This window comes from Semicossyphus pulcher, unplaced genomic scaffold, assembly GCF_022749685.1.
Source record: "Semicossyphus pulcher isolate SPU_LCO1_2020_fin unplaced genomic scaffold, fSemPul1.0.p SCAF_1, whole genome shotgun sequence".
In the NCBI taxonomy this organism is placed as follows: domain Eukaryota; kingdom Metazoa; phylum Chordata; class Actinopteri; order Labriformes; family Labridae; genus Semicossyphus; species Semicossyphus pulcher.
In genome coordinates, this window is record NW_027211603.1 from 31,901,763 (window position 1) to 31,924,958 (window position 23,196).

At 39.9% G+C, this 23,196-nt stretch overlaps 1 protein-coding gene across 1 annotated transcript in view; it reads left to right on the top strand.

Annotated features, from left to right (window-relative positions):
* The window catches only part of LOC138589795 (neural-cadherin), a 334,506-nt gene that overhangs the window by 113,263 nt on the left and 198,047 nt on the right, over positions 1–23,196 (top strand). The window contains exons 6-7 of the mRNA XM_069660252.1: positions 1,766–2,015; positions 17,256–17,398. Coding sequence (XP_069516353.1) covers positions 1,766–2,015; positions 17,256–17,398 — 393 coding nt within the window. The remainder of the gene's footprint in view (positions 1–1,765; positions 2,016–17,255; positions 17,399–23,196) is intronic.

Below are 23,196 nucleotides of genomic sequence, written 5' to 3' on the forward strand. Positions count from 1 at the left end.
CAGGACAAATCTTTTTCTACGTTGAAAAGAGAGCAATGTGATTGTTTGCATCAGAAAGCATTTTCTCTCACTCGCCTCCATGACATAAATTTGTTTGTTTTGTTCGCTTAAAAATGACGTTTGTTGCGAGTAATTTGTGATAGGTTTTTTAAGAATAAAGAAATGACAGGAAAAGAAAGAAAACATGAAAAATAGGGCTGAGTGAGCTTGCATCACATTAGTATTAATCTCTATTAACAGATTCTACATAGAAATGTAGATTCTGTGGGCAGGACATGGATTTTAGGGATGGCAAGTGTTCTGGTTTCCGTTTGAACTACGCTTGTAGTCCGAGTAATATTGACCAATCACGTATCAGCAGGCTGCGGCGTATGCAGGAATAACAGTCCGTGTGGAGAGCAAAAGCAGGCGGAACGTAATGCACCGTAATGACATCCCGGCTCAGTCATCTGACGATTAATTACCTTCCTAATAATCTCTACACACAGACATCTGCAGCAAGTTCAGCTAACAAATTGTTCTAGATCTAAAATTGAACTTGAGATAAATTCCTGTGACGCTGTGTCACGAAAGCCGTTCAGCTGAAGATAGACAGGAAAGGTCGGCAGTAGAGAGTGGGGGATGACATCCCCCAAATCAGTTGGGGCGAGGACTGTAGCCTCTGTATACGGGGCGCCTGCTTTACCAACTGCGCTAAACCCGTGCCCCTTAATTTTTACGTTTTACTAATCTGCATCATGATGTTGAGATGAACGTTTATTAAAGTCAATCATAAGAAAAACAGTTTCCTTTTCTGTAACAATGCAACACACGGAAAAGGAAGTCTTAACTGGAAGTCGTTAATCGTGACCACTGGCTAAACTGGACACGCCCGACATGCTCACCGTTTTCCCCATTGGCTATATCATCGGCAGACTATAGCTGATGGGATGTGAGATTGCATTAGTATCAGTGTTTTTCATCAGAGCTCAGTTAAAAACACACTTGCCCATGGAAACAGCCCTTGCGTACATTTATTGTTGATGTAAAATATGTGACTATGTGGCATCTCACCTGTAAGTTTGTGCAATAATGCTGTAGTGTGTGTAAATGATTTCCATTCTGGACTTTTAAATAAGGACATTGGATTGCTGTTGAAAGAGCTGGTTACATATAGACACCTGAAAAACTTTTTATAGATGCCAACTCTAACCCTCTACCTGTATTTGCTTCTAACAGCTGATCAAACAGCAAAATTCAAGTTTCCAAAAAAATGCCACCAAAACCTCTTCTTCACAAAGTCATTCTATCTCGATTAATCATAAAATTACCCTGCTTTGTTGAACATTTTTGAGTTTTGCATTTTCATTAACTTGTAGAGTTATCAGATAAAATACAATCATGACAAGAAAAGATGGATTGCAAGTTGGTTGAGTTTTAATAAGTCTAAGATGTTTGTCAAGGACTTAATAACTGCACATTTATCGAACAAATCTGTCACAATAATGTTTATCTCCTTTTCTACGTCCTTACCAATTTTATGATCGTGTTGCGAGACTGCAAACATCCATGCTCATGTAGGCTGCATTCATTAATTTCCCATGATCAAGCGAAACATGCTCTGTAAATGTGTTCAGTTTGACTGTACCAACAAAATGTTGCATTACACAGCTCATCACATAAATGAACTGTGAACTGTATTAGTCAGTCCCTCACTGTTGGCATCTAAATCTCCAGTTTTGCCTTTGACGTTTTCCTGTTCTCCCTCTCTTTGATTCTTTTTCAGTGTCAGCCAACGACTGCGACTCAGAGGAGAATGCAGAGCTGACCTACTACACCCTGAGTCCAGACTTCACCATTTCTCCTCATGGGACCATCTTCCCTGCAGGGCCTCTGGACTATGAGAGGCCAAACCATCTGTATGAGTTTGTAGTGATGGCGGTCGACAAGGGGGAGGTCCCTCGCACCGGCACGACTACAGTACGGATACGGATGGCTAACGTCAATGACGAGGCGCCTGAGTTCTCCCAACATATGTATGTATGAGATGGGAAAATACTCTTGATTCTCACACAATTGTTCGGTAGTGATAAAACGATATGGAAAGAGGTTTTAAATGCAAAGAAACTTAAGGTTAGCTTAACTGTAAAAGAGAGGAACGGCTTAGGGTCAATTTGGTGAGCAGGGCCACACTGTTACAAAGAAGCGGTCGTCTCCTTGGACTCTGCTGTAAAATAATCCTGAAGGCAAATTGTCAGGTTCAATATCTCTAGATTAAATTAGATTCTTTAAATGCCAGGATGATCCAACAAGGTTAGTCTGCAGAGCTTTCAGGTGCTTCAACCCTGATTCCAAAAACCTTTGGGGGTATCCCAGAGGGGGAAAGGTTTTCTATAGCTATTTATTAATAAGAACGTGTATACAAGTTATTTCAACACTATTTCAATTTATTTTTATTTAAAACACATTCAAAACACACACAAATTACAACCTACCATCTGTTTTCACCAAGTCAAGTTTGCAATCCTGCTAGCTACCGGTGCTGCAGCGAGCGGTAGCTAGCAGTCTATGGTAATGGCGATTAAGACGGTATATGTCCGTGATGAAGCGTCAGGTTAGTTTTCCTCGCTAAAAACCGTCACCACTTAACACCCATCATCTTTAGCTAGATAATAGCGGCATCGTTTGGGTAAACTACTGTAACACAATAACATACCTCTCTGCATTTTATACTGGTATATCGGTTGCACCAGTATGTAGGACGCAGCACACTTTTTAGATGAAAAACAATGTGCGTTTTATACACCAAATTTTATGGTTATTTTCCTTTTTGACATTTTATCCACTGCATGAGAACTATTAGGGATTCTGATGTGTTCACACTTTTTAACAGCTGCATACATGTGGATTTTCAGTTGTAGTCTCAAGAAACAGGCACCAACATTAAAAGATTTAGCAAATGATGATGAGAAGCAGCCCTTGTTTGATTTGATCTATTGTCTGCAAAAATGACTGTCTCTAGGTCCAAAGGAAATGGTTGGGATTTGTTATTCTTTCGTTCATTCCCTAATGGATTTTTGATAGATTTTTATGATAGATTTTCCTTATAAATAGTTTGATGCAACACTTAACAGAGTAATGCATCATGTTGTTGTAGAAAAGGGGTAATTAAAATGAACTGCAGACGTTTTTGGATTTAGGCCTTTCACAACTTTCTACCTGAGTGGTGGTCTGAGATAAATTGCATTTAAAATACAGACGAGCAAAGCTATTTGAAAGAGTGTGGGTAAGAGTCCCGATGTGTGTGTCTGTGTGTCCTGCCTTGTCAGGTCAGCTCCTTACAGCTGCTTCCCAATTCAACATCCCAGCTGCCGTTACCCACAATTCCAGTGCTTCACCCCCCCCACTGTGTGTGTGTGTGTGGGGGACACACACACACAGTGCTGCTGTGGTTGCCTGCATCTTTTAATTGGTTGATTTTCTGGCAGAGAGCTGGGCAGATTGGTGAGGCAGGGTCAATCAGCCGTGCCCACCAGCACCCTCAGGAGGCCGTGAGCCTGCACTCTGTGTGTGCGTGTTTGTGCCTGCATGTGTGTGCCTACGTGTGTGTGCGTGTTCAGTAATTGAGAACGTCCCAGCAAAGTGGGGTGTTGGTATGGACGGACTGATATAGTTATAGAGTGCATTCATGCATCATGCATCTGATGTGCATGCGTTTATGTTGTTTATAGCGGGAGAGGATAAGTGTGTGTGTGTGTGTGTGTGTGTGTGGTTATATTGATTTACTGTCAGCGACAGCAGAATAATCAGTCAGTTTGTCTTCTGTGGACCTCAACCCTCCACTACAACTGCCACAAAACACAACTGGACAATCTATGATGTATTACTCAGACACACACACACACACACACACACACACACACACACACAGGCACACACAGTCACCCATGCAGGCACACACATGTTCATGCTTGCACAAATATTTATATGCACGTTCACAGAAAGTCGGGATTGAGCAAACACATCTGTTTGGTCTTTGTGGAAACAGATACAGCAGGGACAGTCTGGGAAGATGAATTTTATAAAGATAAAATTCATTACATTCCCTGTAGACATGCTGTGTTTGCCTCTCTGTGTGTGTGTTTGTGTGTGCGTGTAGCAGACTGTGCATGTGTGTGCCGAGTCATGTGATGCATGTGATGAACAGAGAGGGAAAAAGGGGGAGAGAGGTCATTAAAGATATCATTATCCAGGCAGAAAATCTGCCCTATTTGTATCGATTCTTGGAGTTGGAAGCATGCAATAATGACCATCCGTCTCTTTGCGCGTGTGTGTGTGTGTGCGTGTGCGTGTGCGTGTGTGTGTGTGTGTGTGTGTGTGTGTGTGTGTGTGTGTGTGTGTGTGTGTGGTTGCCAGACTGAATTTAGGCCACAAGTCTAAAAATTAAACTGAACAGTGAGAGGGAGTCATTGCTTCTTTTTTTTTTTTTTTTTTTAGAAACTAGCCGTGGTGTTAATGTTTGTTTTTGATTTATAAGTGAAAGGAAGGAAGGAAGGAAGAATGGAGGAGAAAAAAAAGAGAACAAGTTTTATTTTTCATGTTTCATGAGTTCTACACTCTAACTCTCAGATCTGCCTCTTCACTGCATGGCTCTCGCTCCCCGGTGAGCGACAGAATAGACGCTTTCATCTATGTGCTGTCACTTTGCCATCAGGACCCTATTACTGTACCTACCATCACCTGCCTGTTGCCAGGGAAACCGTCTTGGGAGGCTTCCTGCAATGTTCTTGCTTGTGCTTCTATCCACCTTGAACCTTGGAAACACAGCCTTCACCTGGCTTATAAGAACACAAAAGGGTGTTGCACTTGATCGTTACAAACAAGAAATTAAGACAAGTGCTGTGTCAAGATGCAACACAGACCAGAGTGTTTAGATAAAACGTCACCATTTAAAGATCTACAAAGGTGAAACAAAGGAACGACTATTTAAATGCAATGATGGATAGAACTAGTTAATCAACCTATTACAATATTTTAAGAAAATAATGAAACGTGTACAAAAACTAGGGAATATTGTTTTAATGTTACTGGGAGTATCAACCCCAAGGTTAGATTTGTTGTTTATTGTAAGTATTTTTATCTTTAAACAAGAAAAAAGTTTTATGATTGGGTAAACAGATCCAATACAGAGAAGGACAAAGCCATAACATTCTCTTAGCCTCTGATACAGTAGCATCTTGTACCAGCGTTGCAATAAGCTCCCATACATTGGATTTGTCTGTCCTGAACAGGCCTCTTTCCTACTGTTAAAACCTCTAATCCTTCATGATTTACTCATAATTATATTTATCTTTGGGAATACAGTTGGTTTAGCAGTGAACTGTAGGTAAGAAAGCTCGTTAGCTAAACATATTAATAGCTGCCCTTTACATAGGAGCATGTAAAACCATAATCTTCTTTTTTTCTTTTATTCATCCAGTCATCCAGCAATTATCATGACCTGGATGACTGAGAACCTTCACAGACAAAACCATAAGCTGTTCATAAGAAGTTGACGTAGCGAAAGTGAAACCAATGTGGGATTGACCCTTCGCTAAGTCATGACCCCCTGGGTTACTGTTGCTATGCTTGTCAATAGAGAAGAAGTAGACCGAAAGAGAGACAGAAAAAGAAAAAGATCCCACTTTTTCATTTTGTTTAAAGTGCGTCAGGAAACTGCTCGCATATCACGGGCTTGATCCATACACTGGATGTCCTAAAGGCACAACAGGAAAGCCCAACAAAATCCTGTACAAGTTTGCAACAACAATTGTTCAAACCAAGGGGTGGTAAAATAAAGGCTGTGCCGATATCATCAGTGGCGGTAGCGAAGGGCAGACAGGATCACAAGCGCAGACCAGTTGACTGTCCTCCTCTATTTTTAATCCATGTCCCGACATCTCTCCTCTCGAGTTTTTGGCTTTGTAAAAGCAAAACATATTACACCCCCCACTTAAACTTTGAGGATATCTGCTTTACTATTGACACTGGTTGGATATTTGGGTTTTAATTACTGATTGATTTTTATCTTTATTTCGAATATGCAAATTTCAACTATTCCGTATGCACATTTTATAAGCAATCAATCAAAACTATGGTTGTTATGGAAGTCTAGAAAAGTGTTTACTGAAGCAGTTAATCGATGGCGAAGTAGGGCCAATTTCTGGTAATGCTTTGGTGTTAAATGCTTCAATAAACTCTTGTTCAATAAAGCATTATTTGTTTATTTGATGATTAAATAGCAAGGCGTGCTTCGGGCACAAGTTGCTACCATGTTGACCTGTCCGTACAGATCGTGACAGCCACTTGGATGTTACTCATTGCTTAGTTGACTACCGTTGTGAAGCCTCAAGTCTGGCATTTTAGCAAAAGTCCACTGCTTATATATAGCCTATGAGATAAACACACTGTCTAATTCATAACTGAAATGAATGCTGTAGTCATTTGGGTTGTGTGACTCGTCATACCTTACCATACCTTATCACTCTTACTACAGCCCCATGCACAAAGCTCCTGCATGTGGAGAAATCCACTGCTTGAACTACCTGCCAGTTACATTTCCACTTATAATCGGATGATTTTAGCTTTCAATTGTTTAACTTTGTTTATACTGTAGGTGCTATTAAATTCACATACCGTGTGCAAGTTTTTGCCAGCCAGTGTCATCTGTTACAGGAGATGACAATATGAAGGGTCCAGGGAGTTGGTAAAGGAGATGAGAAATAAAAAAAAACCTCTTGATTGATGTTTTTGCCAAATATGGAATTACTCTGATGACCCAAAACACCTATGCTATCTTTTTTTAAGTTAAAAGTTTTTATACACATGCCATGATATATTGATGTCTCTGTCTGCTGCCATCTCGCTCAGGCATCACCCGTTATTGTTCTGGGAGACTGTTTCCTCCAAATCAGATTCCTCCCATTTAAAAAGCTTTATTTTTTCATTCCCTGTATTTTGATTTTCTGGATCAAGTTGATAAGAACAATGACAGAGTCTCCATAGAGCACGGATAACAATCTCATGCAGTTAAAGTCAGAGGAAAACTTACTTTCAGACTTTAGTATATGTAAGCAGAGACAGTTGTCTCAATAATAACACACAGATCAAATTATTTATTTCTTTGTGAACTAAAACTTGAAAAGAAACCTTGTGTTTTGCCTCTTGTGACCCAGTGTGTCAATGACTTCAGCCCATCTTGTTTGTTCTTTAAAAGAAGCGATACAGACAGGGTAATATGTCTAAACAAAATAAGCAAGCACTTGAGCTGGATCCTGAACCCCAGATTGTAAGTGACAGAGTGAGTCGCAGGAAAGCACTTTGTAAATCCACAGCGTTTACCATTTAGCATAATGAAGGACATTTGTTATACAAAATATTTGTAGTTCTAAAAAACCCCACTCCATGCCTAACCTCATTTAGACAGACCTTTCTGAAGTGACTGACAAATCTAATATTTAAAAGTAGCAACTGCAAACAAATTTGGTTAACAATGTAGTGATAACCTTTTTTCAGATAAATTCTATTATCCTCTAAACCAGAAACCAAACTGCTAAGGTAACTATTTCTTTACAGACATAACACTGTGGCAGGATGACATAGAGTCAAACACATGCCTGCACAAACACACAGACAAAAATGGATGTCTTTGCATGAAGCAGTTCTCACATTAGCTGCCTATGTTTCTTTTTTTTTTTTTTATTATCTTTATTTTAATTTCATGCTTTTCACCATGGGGTTTCTCTTACAACCTCTACTCACACACGTATATATAATAATACCATTATGTATAAGATAGAATAAGATGCTGTATACTATCTCATAGCTGCCTATGTTTCAATACCCAAATATTAAACCTTAACCTGGAAGTATGTATGTGAAAGTTCAAATATCGACATACAGTCCCCTCCAACATTATTAGAACAGCAAGGCCAATTCCTTAATTTTTTCTGTACACTGAAAACATTTAGGTTTGACATCAAACGATGAATATGAGACAAGAGGTCATTTCAGCTTTTATTTCCAGGTATTTACATCTAGATCTGTTGCACAACTTAGAAGATAGCGTCATTTGTAACAGAACACCAAATTTATAGATGAGCAAAAGTATAGGAACAGACTTGAAATAGATTAGTACAGAAGTGAATAATAATTAATATTTAGTTGCAAATCATTTGCTTGAAATGACTGCATCAAGTCTACGACCTATTGACATCACCAAACTTTTGCATTCTTCTTTTGTGAGGTTTTTCCAGGCTTTCACCTCAGCCTCTTTCAGTTGTTGTTTCTTTTCCGGGGGGTTCTCCCTTTAGTCTCCTCTTTAGCAGATAAAATGCATGTTCGATAGGGTTTAAGTCTGGAGATTGACTTGGCCAGTCTAAAACCTTCCACTTCTTTCCCCTGATGAACTCCTTGGTTGTATTGGCAGTGTGTTTTGGGTCGTTGTCTTGCCTCAAGATGAAGGATCTCCCGATCAGTTTGGTTGCATCTCTCTTTAAATTGGCCGACAAAATGTTTCTGTAGACTTCTGAGTTCATTTTGCTGCTGCCATCATGTGTTACATCATCAATGAAGTTCAATGAGCCTGTCCCAGAAGAAACCATGCAAGCCCAAGCCATGACATTACCTCCGCCGTGTTTCACAGATGAGCTTGTGTGTTTGAGATCATGAGCAGATCCTTTCTCTCTCCACACATTAGCCTTTCCATCACTTTGCTAAAGGTTAATCTTTGTCTCAGTCCATAAATGTTTTTGTCCCAGAAGTTTTGAGCCTCTGCTTTTTTGGCAAATTCCAATCTGGCCTTACTGTTCTTATTGCTAATGAGTGGTTTGCATCTTCTGGTGTAGCCACTGTACTTTTGTCCCCAAAGTGTTGTGCGAACAGTGGATTGTGATACCTTTACTCCTGCCCTCTGGAGGTTGATGGTGATGTCAGTGACAGTTGTTTTACGGTGTTTCTTTACAGCTCTCACAAAGCTTCTGTCATCAACTGCTGATGTTTTCCTTGGTCTACCGGTTCGATGTCTGTTGCTCAGTAAACCAGTGGTTTCTTTCTTCTTCAGGACATTCCAAAGGGTTGTACTGGCTATGGACAATGTTTGTGCAATGGCTCTGATTAATTTTCCATCTTCTCTCAGCTTCAAAATTGCTTTTCTCCCATAGACAGCTCTCTGGTCTTCATGTTGGTTACACCTTCAGACAAAACCCAAAGCTGAAACTGAGAGTAGACATTCAGTCCTATTTATTGTTTGAATAATCAATGTAATAGGACACACCTGGGCAACGAAAAACACCTGTCAGTCACATGTTCCAATAATTTTGCTCACTTGAACAATGGGTGGGTTCAAACATGTGCTATCTTCTAAGTTGTGTAACAGATCTAGATGTAAATACCTGGAAATAAAAGCTGAAATGCTGATCTCTTTTCTCATATTCATCTTTTGATGTTTTCAGTGTACAGCAAAAATAAAGGAATTGGCCTCGCTGTTCCAATAGTTTTGGAGGGGAATGTATACCGCTCTGTCTGTCTTTATGCACCCAATAAGATCATGTTTGAATCTCTGGGGTTCCCTTTAAACAACATGTTGAACATTCAAGAGATCAAGCTTTTAAAACTCCACACGCAGCAAACTTGCAGAAGCAAATGTCATAACATTGGTTCACAATAATAGGATGGCATATTGAAGCTGTCAGTGTTTGCTTGGGCTAGACAGTAAGTTAGAGCTCTATTATTTCAGTTCTTTTATTGCAGCCACATCTGCTTCAGTGCTTCAACTGCTGCTCACTACAGGCCCCAGCCCACCTGAACCTGGCACCTGGCTCGGAGTGGGGATGTTACTGATAACTCTCCCAATGAATACTCAAAAGAAGGGACATAATCTAAGCACCAACTCTGCTTGCTCATGCAATAACATACATGAATGAATACAAAATAACAAATGGGAACAGACCATTGTAAGTGCTGATTAATAGGGGATTAGACAGCAGGCATACCAGCAAATAAATAGCACAGTTGCAGATGGGTTGATCCTCTGACAGTCCCGACCTCGACTATTCAGCACACACACCCTCTCTTTCCTCCATTCTCTACCTTTGCCTTATCTGGATACACCAAATGAACTCAATAATTAAATTCCGTTATTAATTTCACATCTGACATCAGGCACCGGCCTCAGGGATGCATCTGCTTTCTCCCATGATCAACAAAATGAAAACAAACTTCAACCTCTTTGTTTTACTTTTTGTTTCAAAGTAATTAGTGTGTGCTGGTGTATGTCTGAGGCCGTTTTCAATTGATTGCTGCATTGATTTGGCCAAATTAGACTTGTGGTGGAGCCCAAATGTGATTGCAAAAGGCATTTCACTGTTGCCTGAGTGCTGGGCTTTTTGCTCTCTCTCAGTCCTGATCTCTCTCTCCACTGACTCCCTCAGACACTCACATAGGCAGTCATACAGTAGATAGACGCCTACGAGCAGCTGTTTAAAAGCATTACAGGGAGGTATTTGTTAGAGCTAGGTTCATATAAGTGTCAAGAGGGATTAACCTTAAAAGTGCCTTCTGAAAAATTTCACATAGCAATGGACCTTTTTATGTCCTGTGTTGTGTGTTCTGTCTATGATGCTTGTGTTAAACGGGCCATATCTTTTTAATAGATATGCTCATATTGTGCATGGGTTTCACATGTTTGGGTGTTTATTGCTCGCAGTGAAAAAGTGAAAAATGCATAATTTCGTTTTTTTCCAGAGTGACATTTTTAAAAAGGTCGCCTCTGAAATGGGCCGTTCAGAACAGCTGCAGGTTTCTACTTAGAACCTTGCTTTCGCTGAAATCCACCAATCGTCATTCACAGGCTGCCCTCTTGCACGAGCTTGTAGTCAAGTCGTCGTCAAGATTTCAATGTACCATTCCGATACCTCCTGGTGATTCTGGCTCGTACATATGAGGCTGAATTAACCGATCCTAGAGCAGCCATGTTTTCTACAACTTTGGAGTGACAGTGCAGTGCGGCCGCTCCACCACGTGGGATCACACAAACGGCTTGTTTGTTTCAGAAGGAAGGAGAGGCTCTGAAAAATAATTAAATTAAAATATGTACACAATTTTTGAAACGAAACAACTTCACCAACGTGATTCAAAAACACATTAGAATAATAGAATTAAATTTAATGCCCAGGAATATGTGTATAGGTCGGTGTTCATGCTGCACAGGACACATTTTGCAATATATCTGAGTTTTGAGCACGGTCATGCTCTGATCACCATTTTTATGGTCGACTTTTACATAATCAAGTCTCCCACATCTTATCTCTTATTTTATTTTTAGGGTTTGGGCTATGACATATGTAGAAACTACAAGACTAAATATGTGAAGTCCGTTCTTTTGTAGGCACTCACAATCTGTTCTATCACACCTTTGGCACAGGGACTCTCTGAGACAAAGTTGAAAGGTTTTTTTCCCTGTTGCTAAGGTAGATGTGAAAATGTAGGTAATAACAGCTCAATTTTTCCCTCAAGTGCGCCTCTGATCAATCAACGCTTTTCTTTCATGGTGGAAGTCCTGCAAAAGTTCACAAGTCTTGCACACCAATACCGGCCAACATCAGCTGCTGTGGCCATTTCAGGCTGCTTGTAATCATAAGCCTAATTGTAAGCCAACTCCCTTTGAAACTATAATGATTACTCAGTCTGCATCTGTAATGCACAAGCAGAGGTAATTTGGGGATTCAGGACAAAAGAGGCTTAGTAGCCTGCGTTGAAGAGTTGTGCATAAATTCAACTGCACAGACAGAATCTGTAATTTTGCCATCAAATTGCAGGCAGAAACACACGAGGCAGAGTTAGTTCTTTCTGGCTTTCAGGTGAGATAAATACAAGCAATTATCTAATGATCTTTCAAATAGCTTCCTTAGACCACAAGTGGAAGCCGTTTGATCAATGTGCCCTATGTACTCCTGGAGAACTACATAATAAAGAAACACAGCACAGCATCTCCCCTTGCCTGACTTGCGTATTGATCTGCAGAGAAGTGTGCGGCTTGCAGAGTGTGAGCTGAAATTACAAAACACTCTGCGAACGGATTCAGCGAGTGGCACATCACTGATCTTCCCAGGCAGAGTTACTGCAACGCTTGTCGAGGCAGAGACACGTCAGTGACAAAACACGATCACAGTGTTCCAGACGTAATGAGAGAACCTTGTTTTCAGTGAAAAACAAATAGGTCTCATCACTAGGGTGGAGTGACAGATATTCATGTCAAGCTGTCAGTGGAGCTAGACCTGCATTTTGAATGTGAGTCACATGTGACTCATTAATAAACAACTGCTGCAATGAATGAACACTGAAATATATTTTCTGTGGGTTGGTGGAGATTATACGCATGGTTGAGTTTAACACATTTCAATGGCATATTCTTGATTTTAATGGTCTGCCCTGTTCCCTGATATTAAAAGATAATGCCACCTAATTGATTAGTTGATTATATGTGTAGGGACATGTAGTAATGGATATCATTAGGATTTTATCAATACCGATACTTATCGATACTCTTATCGATGCCTCTCTCCATTATTTGGTGCAGAAAATAAAGACATGTTTTTTATTAGGATGTCTGATAATGTACCTCTGGAAGAGGGTTGTAACTGGAGTTAAGGGCTGTGGTCATCTCCCTACAGTAACAACAGTTAACATTAACAGTAAATGTTATAGCCAGAAAACTATATTTGCATTGCTTATGATTGTTGTCATGGCAACTCAAAATTTACTCTTACTCAGTTCTTGTCTATAGATTAAATTGGAACATAAATTAGAAGTGCAAACAACCGCAGCTAGTTAACAACAGTGACTGAATAATTTTTCTTATTTATAAGAACCATGGGTTTTAACTGCATCTTCAGTTTGGCTAATCCCATCTGCAGCATTGTTATCGGAGTCACTGGGACGCCGAGACTGCACTGAGGACGTACAAGCAGTAATGCTAGCAATGGTGAGAGATTTTGTCACGAAGGATACCTCAATCCTTCAGTGTCAGGATATCTCACGCCTAGAGAGACAGCTCTTTTTGCAAAAATCTGGCAGTTCTATTAGCCAATTCTATAATATCCTTAAGGAGTATAACATCACAAACACCTCCTCTCTGAAGGGCTTATGGGAAAGGGAACTTAATGTTAGGATAACAGATGATGACTGGAATGATGCTTGGAAAAGTGCTAAAATACTGAATGTCTGTAACCGAGTGAGAGCTATGCAACTGAAGCTCCTACACAGGGTTCATATCTCTCCCTCTCAACGTCATAAATACAACCCTAATACATCTCCACTATGCCCCAAGTGTAAGATAGAAACTGGTAGTCTGACACATTGTTTGTGGGATTGTAGAGAAGTACAGCAGTTTTGGCAGGTCATAGGGCAGGAAATTAATAAGATTCTGTCTATTAACAGTAATAATAACCCTTTATACCTGCTACTTGGTATATCTGACATGTCCATCACTGACAAATTTAAAAGAAGACTTTATCAGACACTTGCTTTTTGTGCTAGAAAGTGTATTCTTTTGAATTGGATCACAGATAAAGCTCCATCTAAGGCTCAGTGGCAAAGGGTTGTATTTGAATATGTTGTGTTGGACCATTTGACATGTCAACTTCACAGCAATGATGATGCCTTTCGTAAAACATGGGAACCCTTTCTGTCATATGTTGGTCTGAATGTTTCCACCATTCTCACAAGAGGGTTTGTATCATAGCTCAGAATGCTGTATGGATTTGAATATGTATGTGAGCCAAATGTTTGTCTTGTTTTTGTTTTTTGTTTTGTTTTGTGTTGTATTACCTGTTGGAAAACTAATAAACATATATGTAAAAAAAAATAAAAAAAAAATGCTAGCAATGGTTTTGGTAAAGTGAAACCAAACTTAAAACACTTTGCTCTGTCCACCATATAGACCTACTAGACTTCCTCCAGCAGGAGACCTCAACAATGCAACGTCATTGCCTGATGCCGGCGGCTTCGTCATCACTAGGGGACGGGTGCCAGCTACGTTAGAATGAAACAATTGAATAAAAAATACATTAAAACAAATGTGTACAGTGAGAACACAGACCTTAGATCTCAACAATACTATAGACAGGGCAATACAAGATACAAACCTATAATACAATAAAACACCATTACACAAGAATCACCAGACCGCATCACTGAGCATCTTCGGGGGCCTGACTATGTAGGCATACGTAGATGAGTTTAAGATAAGTCAATTTAATACAATTATCAAAACTTAAGTCATTCAATTTGTTTAAAGGCCAGCACCAGTCTTGTTTTAAGCTTGAAATAATAAATTGTGTCTGACATGCAAAATACATTTAATTACCTAAGGCAGCGGTTTTCAAAGTGTGAGGTGCGCCTCCCTTGGGTGCGCCAGAGGACTTCAGGGGAGGCGCAGCGTAAGAAAAAATAAACCAGAAACAGAGCGAGCAAAATGACAGTATGAGACCATATTAACTCAATGTCATATTGAGAACAAGCAGTCTGTAGAGACTGACAGGGAATCTACACAGGCAGCCTATTAGAAGCTTATATTTGACACGCGTGTGTCGGGACAGAACCGGTGTTATTCAATGCTGAAATCTCCAGCAGCGGCGTATGCTGCATGGGAGGCTTGCTTAATACTCGAGTAATTTTCACAGAGGTTTTTTTGTTCTTTCAGGGGAGGCTCACTTTGCCATACTTTGAAAACCCCTGACCTAAGGCATCTCCTCCTTCTCTGTCATTACAATTCCCCAATCTGCATAGTCCCCGCCCACTATGCAAATTTTCAACTGTCCCCTCCGTCACGAAAACAAGACACGTCTCTATCGTTTAGTGCCAACTTGTTGAAACTTAGCTAGCTTGAAATGTAGTGTAGTAGTAATGTAATGTATTAGTAGTTAGAAGAAAAAACTTTAACGTTAGTAGTCAGTAGTGAGTTTGCAGAAATTACGATGACAGTTACAGCTAACTCGCGCATCACCGAAGTGGTTACCATAGGTTACACATAATGATATGCATAGCGTCACACTGCTCCTTAGGTTTGTGACGTCTCACACCTGCCAATCTGAAAACGTGTTGTTCAGCCTGTCCTTGGTACACTGCAGTTTAAAAGCAGACAGTCCCAGCCATGGAGATGACTGCTTATGTTGTCCCTGATATGTCTTGTAGCACATGAAGAACACCACATGGAGATGTTTACTGGAGTGGTCTTAAAGAACCTGCCCATGATCTTATCTGCTTCATATCTAAAAACAAGACATAACCACTTTTCATTTACTTATTTGGTATAGCTTGTTGCATGTGTATATGAGTATAAGTGTGTACATTTCTAAACTAATCTCAAATTTAAATTCAATAGATGTCAGATTATTAGCTTGATAAGCTTTATCTTCAGTTGATCATTGTTGGTGTAAACACGTTCGGAAGGACTACATTCAAGTTTTATAGTAATATTGTATTCATTCAAATGTCTTTATCCTAGTGCCAAGGTTCTTCTTAATGTTGGACTCATGACCCAGATAGGCTTGCATGTTGCATTATTTGCTGTTATCTGCCATTCCCATGAAGGCAGCTGAAATGTTTCCTGAGAACGGAGAGTGTGAACTTAAGTCAACAAGGTAGAGAGGCCAGCCTTTCAAGAAAAGTTTTGCTCTCCAGCACATCAGTGGTTTGGAGTTGTACTGTATGTGTTCGGCCAAACGGGAGTTCAAAGCTGAAGTTCAAAGGCCTACTCCAGGATACAGAGACAAAACTGAAGAAGAATTTCAGAGCAAGAGGCTGAGCTCAGTTCTGTCAGCAGGGTCTGATAAGAAATGTATTTCAAGGTATGTTGGCTATAATGTGTTATCTATCGAGGATCAAGTAAACTACTGAGAGATGATCAAATACACCCATTTAATACATCTATTTGTTGTCCCTGCCTAGTGTAAGCGAATGACTTAATGAGAGAGTTATGTTTATTAGTGTATTTATGTATTTATGTATTTATTTATTTATTGTGTATCAAATACGTTAATACTATGTTTGCCTTCTGGTTTGATGCCTCTATTCTTAAAGACAAGCTTATAATGCAGTTGCTTGTATTGTATATGTTCAGGAAAGCATCACTTAAAGGCTTACAAGCTTTAAACAGAGTTGTGAAAGCATTCCTGCCTAAGCTGCTGTCAAGGATGCACTATTTTCCCGCAAAATTGGTCTTTGTCAAGTGATTTAGAAGCCAGCAACTGACATATACACGCTTAAATTTGATTAGGGCTCCTCCATTTTGAATGTCCTGCAGGATTGTGATGCAGACCAGTGGCCAACACAGCCGAGAAAAAGTGCTTTGTTGAGAGCCATAATAATAATCACAGGAAGAGGATGTTTGGTTTTTTTTCCACCATCACAGCCCTTCCTCATATTTTTACCTCTAATAATAGGTTGCATATATTCTTTGACTGTAGGTGTGATGGAAGAACGGTGGTCAGAAGTCTGTGATGCTTGTGTAGAGCTGGGCATGTCTTTATGTACATATGAGGTGTTGTGATTAACAAAGTGTATCTAAAGTGAAAGGTTTCATCTTATCTATAGTCCTTGCTGCTCTGTGGTTGTTCTGTATGCTGCTCCTTACGACTCTGCTGGTTTGTATTCTTGCAAATGTTCAGGGACTGATTAACACCTGGGGCTCATGGTGAAAGCAATTACTAGCTGATGTGGGGAAACTGGCAATGATTTATTTAGGAAAGATACCTCTCGCAGAAACACATGACATTTAACATTGTGTGTGGCACATGTAGTTGTTGACTTTGTTGGAGGTCAGGTCCTAAGTTCTCATTATTGAGTGACGAGCATCACAACTTAGAGCAACTTAACCCTAGAGAAAGTCATATTCGGGCATCTTGTGGCTGCAGCGATTCAACAGTTGATGAAATTCTTATTTTGAACAAGAATATGCAAAAAAATCTCAATCCAACATGGCTGAAGCTGTGATATTTAATTGTTTTGTAATAGACAACATATTTGTATATAAAGCCATCCCTGTTCATTTTTGTTCAACTTAATAACAACAAAAAAATCCCACCAATGAAAATACATTTGGTTGGTGTGTGAATGGATTAACTTGAGAGATACTCATGATTGTGATATTCCGAAACATTAAACTACTGGTTTAAATTTGTTTAAGATGTAATTGATTTGCAGCATTAAGGCTTGATGTTGATTGTGTGTTTGATCAGATATCGGACGTTTGTCTCAGAGGACGCAGGCCCTAACACACTTGTTGCCACGGTGCTGGCGAAGGACCCTGATGGAGACGGGATCACGTATAAGATCACCACCGGAAACGAGGAGGGCAACTTTGTCATTGACAGCCAAAAAGGTAAGACTGTTTTTTTTTAGTAACCTGTCTGTTTTTATCTTGTTCATTTCTACACATAAGTTCACATTCAAATTATTCTTAAAGCTCCTCTGAACTTATGGTTTGTGTTGATTTTAGCGCCCCCTTTGGACAAAGCTGTACCTCTTATCTCTTTGCTGATTTTGTCCTGTTCATGCTTAAGTGGTGGTTTTTCACACAAAATCTCATCCTGCTTTCTTTAACAGACATATGTATCACTCACTTTAAATGTTTGCCCTGGAAAATGTAAACAAAGGCAGCGTGCAGTTAATTGCTTCATCTGACACATACCCCCCGCCAGTGATTTCAGGCCTTGAAAATAACTATATAGAAATGATCAAGCTTGTCGCTGATGGTCTGGTTTGTTTTTGTTGGTCATATAGAGTAATCAATTAATTTCAATCTGTTTCATAACCAGCGAAAAACTCCTCACAGGAGCTTTAATGAATGTTTGTTCCTTAGGACATTTAGTCCCTTTTCCATCACAAAAACAGACAGAATGTTCTAGAGGGGTTCTGACCTGCAACAGGCTGGCAACCTGGGGCAGCCTTGAATGGGAGAAAGCAGCGAGGAACATTGAAGAAAGAAGTAATGGAGAAAAAAAAAAAATTTAATAAAGAAGAAAATGAGAATACATCAGAAATGGAAAAAACAAATGAATTAAATTATTAAGACACAGACGCAGATACACACACGTACACAAACACGCAGACACACCTACTAGCATCTATTGTACAAAAGCATGTAACTTCTAAATGTATCTTTTCATGTTTACACACGTTCCTTGTGTTAATTACTCTAGCTTTCCAATCTTTTTTATTGATTTTTCTCTCTCTTGCCTTCTCATGTCATCATTCTGTTAATCACTTGTCTTGCACTGTTTATAACCTCCCCAAAATATCAAATAAGAGAATAACATTTCAACATTCTAATAATAATGTTCCTCTTGACAAAAATTGTGATTCTCACTCATAGCAACAATATGAAGACAAGTTTGTAAGAGCTCATAACCCTGTTAGATATTGGGCTGCTTTCTGTTGCTCCACATTGGCACATGGTTTCGTCTGACTGCTTGTCTGTATGTTGATGCAGAAACTGCAGACTGTTCTTAAGTCTCCTATACCCTTAATATACTAGTGCTTTGTAAATTACTTTTGCCTTACTGCTTCAAACAGTTGGAAAAATATCTCAGAACTTGAAGCTGCTCAGAGGTCTGTTTTCAATGTGCTATTCACTTGCATAGATTTGGCACAAACCCTGAAATGTCCTCTAAGATTGTTTTTTTCCTCCGTTGTTTTCACCCTGCTTTGCTGTCTGCCGTCCCTGCTATATTTACGTACGCTGTATAAATGTAAAAGCGCTGCAGTTTGTCAAGTGTGCCCCAGAGGGTCTTAAGAATATGCTTCTCGTAGTGCATATAGTATAGTTTTATGTCCATCATCGCCTCCACTATTCTTTGCATGAGGATGCCTCACCAGCCTTCCTTTTTAACTGCAAGAAGCTTTGTCAAGGATATTTAAGTCCTGACAGGTGATGTCATGGAGACGCAGAGATAATCAGTGGGTGTGAGGAGCATTTCCTCAGCGCCTTTGTAAGAAAATATCAAGAGAGCTTTACAGTCACACATCTCAGCGTCCTCTGAGGCAGGAGCAGCGATGCTAGAAGCAATGTGAAATAGGAAACTGCGTTAATGATGCGCAGTGTGTTTGTGTTTGTGTGTCTGTGTGCTTGCGGTAAGAGGGGGGATGGTGGCAATTTCATATTAGTTCGACCCTTTTGTAAATTGCAACCCCCTCTGAATCTGCATATCATATTATAGGGTAATATGATGACTTTCACAAATTCAATTACTCAAAACTTCAAGGCACAATCTGCTCTGTTCACCAGTGATGACATTCACTGTCAGCTGATAGTGGCGGTCACTTTATGGAGCAGGGAGAAGATTTGAAGCTTTTAACTGGAATCCATCAGTTATCAGATGATTAGCACAAGCTCGCTTTGCCATTCAGATTTTTTGGCTCTCATTTGCATTTAGTCTTATTGACCAAAATTTCTTCTCATCATTGGTCATGAAGGTCGACTTTTTATTCTGAGTTTGCCTCGTCTGACTAACTAGTGTAAAGGCAAAGGTAGAGGTCTTTCGTCTCGATGGTTTATACCTTCTTTTTGCAGGACAGATTTGTTTCTTTCAATTCAACGAGGATGCTAATCTGCATGCCGATGTCATCACTCATTTTATTGGTAATATGTACACATTGGTTGATGAAGCCATTTATATATTAATCAATAGTATTACTTTCATTGCAGTAAACACCCTGTTGTAAGGCAATACTGAGTATGGGCTGTAACTAATGAGTGCATTCACTTTGAATATTTATTGATTTTACCCAAACCATACTCAACTACTGCAGTGATGACCTAATCCAAAATCAGTGCCCTGAGTTGTTGCTGCTTTGGAGACTGAAGAAAGATGCATGATAGACAGAACATACCAGGAGCCTGAAACTGACATAGCTAAATGTAATTCTGTACCATGAAGCTCCTTATTTGTCCAGTAATTATTGAAACACATCAATGACACAACACCATGCCCACAGCAGTTTATCTTCAGACGGTCTCATACACCGTCCTGCTTCCCTCATTACTTGCTTTTGCAACAAATATGTATTTTTCTTCATGTGAAAATGGTAACACAACAAAAACTATTCTTTACTCCTTTTCAGAGCTGCAAAGACAAGTTATCTCATACCAGCACTGCTTTATTTGTATTTTAGATGATTCTTGAATGACCATCTTCTGGTTTTGACTGGTGGCCGGACAAAGTGGCATACTGAAGACATACTGAAGAACCTCTTTTCTCTTAACAAATAATTGCATTGACTAAGACAAGTAAGGCACTTACATACAGTATCTCGCTCAAGGTCAACTTGATATGGAGCCACCCAATGCTTGCTAAAACCAACTGTTTTAGGACGCCACTTACCTTTTAAAAATATTAACTCATATTTGTGAACCAATTTTAAAACTTTATGTCTTCAATATGAACAATTGGGTTTGAGGACATGCTGGCAAAGTAACTATTGTTATATTATAGTGTTGGAAACAGGGGGAGAGAGAGTGGGGATCACAGTTGAACTTGGGGCAACCACATCGAGGACCATAGCCTCTGTATATGGGATGCACATTCAACCGCTGAGCTAAACCAGCGCTCTGAAAGACTAACTATTAAGAAATGCACTGATGCGTTTTTTATGATTTGTTGATCATAAGAAACACTACATATCACCAGGTTTATCCTTTTAACAGTAAATTGTAGATTATGTTTCTGTTGGATTTTTGATGACATGTTTTAGTTCTACAATACAGTTAAACTTTGTGTTACATACCGTAACTGGATTACGTAGAATTTAAGTAGATATTCAACATTACAGTGATTTAAACAGTCACTAAACATGCACACTGAAGACATGAGGAAAAGTTTGATATTCTGTTTGTGCAGCACAAACCTGCTGTGTCCTTCCTCTGTCACTTCCACACTCCCTGTCTTCAAGCACACCTCTTGTAGTGATGGATTTAGAGCAAATCGACTGACAAGTCATTTTCACACATACACACACACTTTGAAAATGGAGACTAATGCAGATGCTTCCAAAGGCACTACACAATTTGTCTGCACCAAAGTGTGTGTGCCAAAGTGTGACACCATAATGCTTGTAATATGATCCAATATCTTGTTTCAAAGAGCCCAATATTTGGTCATTAAAACTACTTTATGATTCTTATAATGGAAGGCGAACACATTGGATTCCTCCCACCCTCTCCAACCCATCTCATTCTCTCTCTCTGTGCTACTGATGAAAATCGTTTATTGCCTCTTCTCCCCTCTCATTGCCTACCCCCCCCCCCAACTCATCCTAAATGTCCGACAATCATTCAAGCGATTGTTTTCCTCCCTTCTGGCAGGAGCAGCCCTGCCGGCCTCCCTCTCCATGTTAATTTGCCTGTAACTCACCCCAGAATACAGTGTGTTTCCCAGAGATTTAAGGCGTCCATTAGGATCCGAGCAGGCCAGTCAATATGATGATCACGCTCTTCCTATTAAAACCCATAAATACAGAAACAGCCGCTCTGTTGGAGGGGAGGAAGTATTTACTGACAGCTGAGGGGAAATGCTGGCGCCAATAAACGGGTTTCCATCAACTACTTTTTTTCTCAGCTAAGTTTTATGGCATTTCAGGAATGAGTATTTCCTTTAGAGGGAGGCAGTAGGTGAGTTTGTTTTCAGTTAAGACTCCTAGATAACTAGTGATGGGGAGGCATTTGTCGCCCTGTTGTCTTGTTTTATTTCTGTTATTTAAGGTTGTCCCCTGGTCCGCTCCACTCCTATATGTTGTGTTTGGTCTGATGTGCTGACCTGTGTCTGATCCCAGCTTTATGCAACAAACCCACTTTGTTTTGCCCTCATTCCTCTGTGTGGTTCACTCGGGCAAATATACTGTTATTCCCTCTTTCTCACTAGTCTCTCTATTAGCCACTGCCTGTTTTTTTGTGTCTCCGTCTATCCTCCCCTGTCTTTACTCCCTCCTCCTCCCCCTCCTCTGAATCCAGCAATTTTTTTGGCATGATGGTAACTGGAGGAAGCACTTCCTCCATGACTCTCCTTCCACCCCTGCACCCTCACCCCCACTTTGTCCTCCGTCCTCTGCCTCGTCTCTTATCCATCCCTTTGCCTCATCCTTCTACTTACGCCCTCCCGGCTGCACTTCATGTGAAGTGACGGCTGCTCACTTACCCCCGAGGAAACATCTTCTCGATCTCTGATCTGCGATGATATGTGCTGGCCCTGTTAGCAGCCCGACACACACACACATACACACACAAACTAAGACACATATTCAAATTCAGTGTACTTTTGTTATTGAACAATAAACACTCTCAAGCAAAAACCACATAAAATTTAACAGATACTGTCATAGACATGATGGGATACTGTCATAGATAAGACATTTATGATATACACGTTGTCAAGTCAAGTTTATTTATAATATAATATAATATAATTTATAATATGATATACGTACAGCCACTAGAGACACACATGGGTGCACACATATAGTAAAACACACACAAAAATATGTGCAGATGTAAAAGTACACCCTCTCTTACTGGGAATCTACACAGACACTGTAGAGTCAGATTAATGTGCGTGACACGTAAGTATCACGGCATCATCTATATTGCAATCTACACCAGCACAGGATGCTTGGCACAATAATTTAAGACAAACTTTTCTCAGTCCAAAATATGTATAGCCTTATTTTATAATAGTGCATGAATTCTGTATTTACGTAGGATGTAAAAGTCAAATGGGATTGGTATACTCAGATCTATCTCATCTAGCGTATCAGTAACTTCAATAGGAAACTGAAATCAAAGTTGGTCAAAATGAAGAGATCACATAGTTTAACATGAATTCCTTGTTTGTGGGCATGTATTTACATAGCAGTCAATGGCTTTGTGCGCTTCACTGACGCGCAGCAGCGGGGGGAAATAGACTTGACGTATAAAACGAACGGAGCAGTAGAAAATGACTTGCGCATTACGCCCGCCCCCACGCTGCATGCGCGGCTGGTGGAGATTGCAGCATTGCATAATATTAGAGCAGTTCTGTCCCAACACACGCATGTCAAAAATAAGCTTCAAATATGTCGCCTGTGTAGATTCCACTTAACACTGTATACAGGAATACATCTTAATAGAAATACCCCCAAGAACCAAAC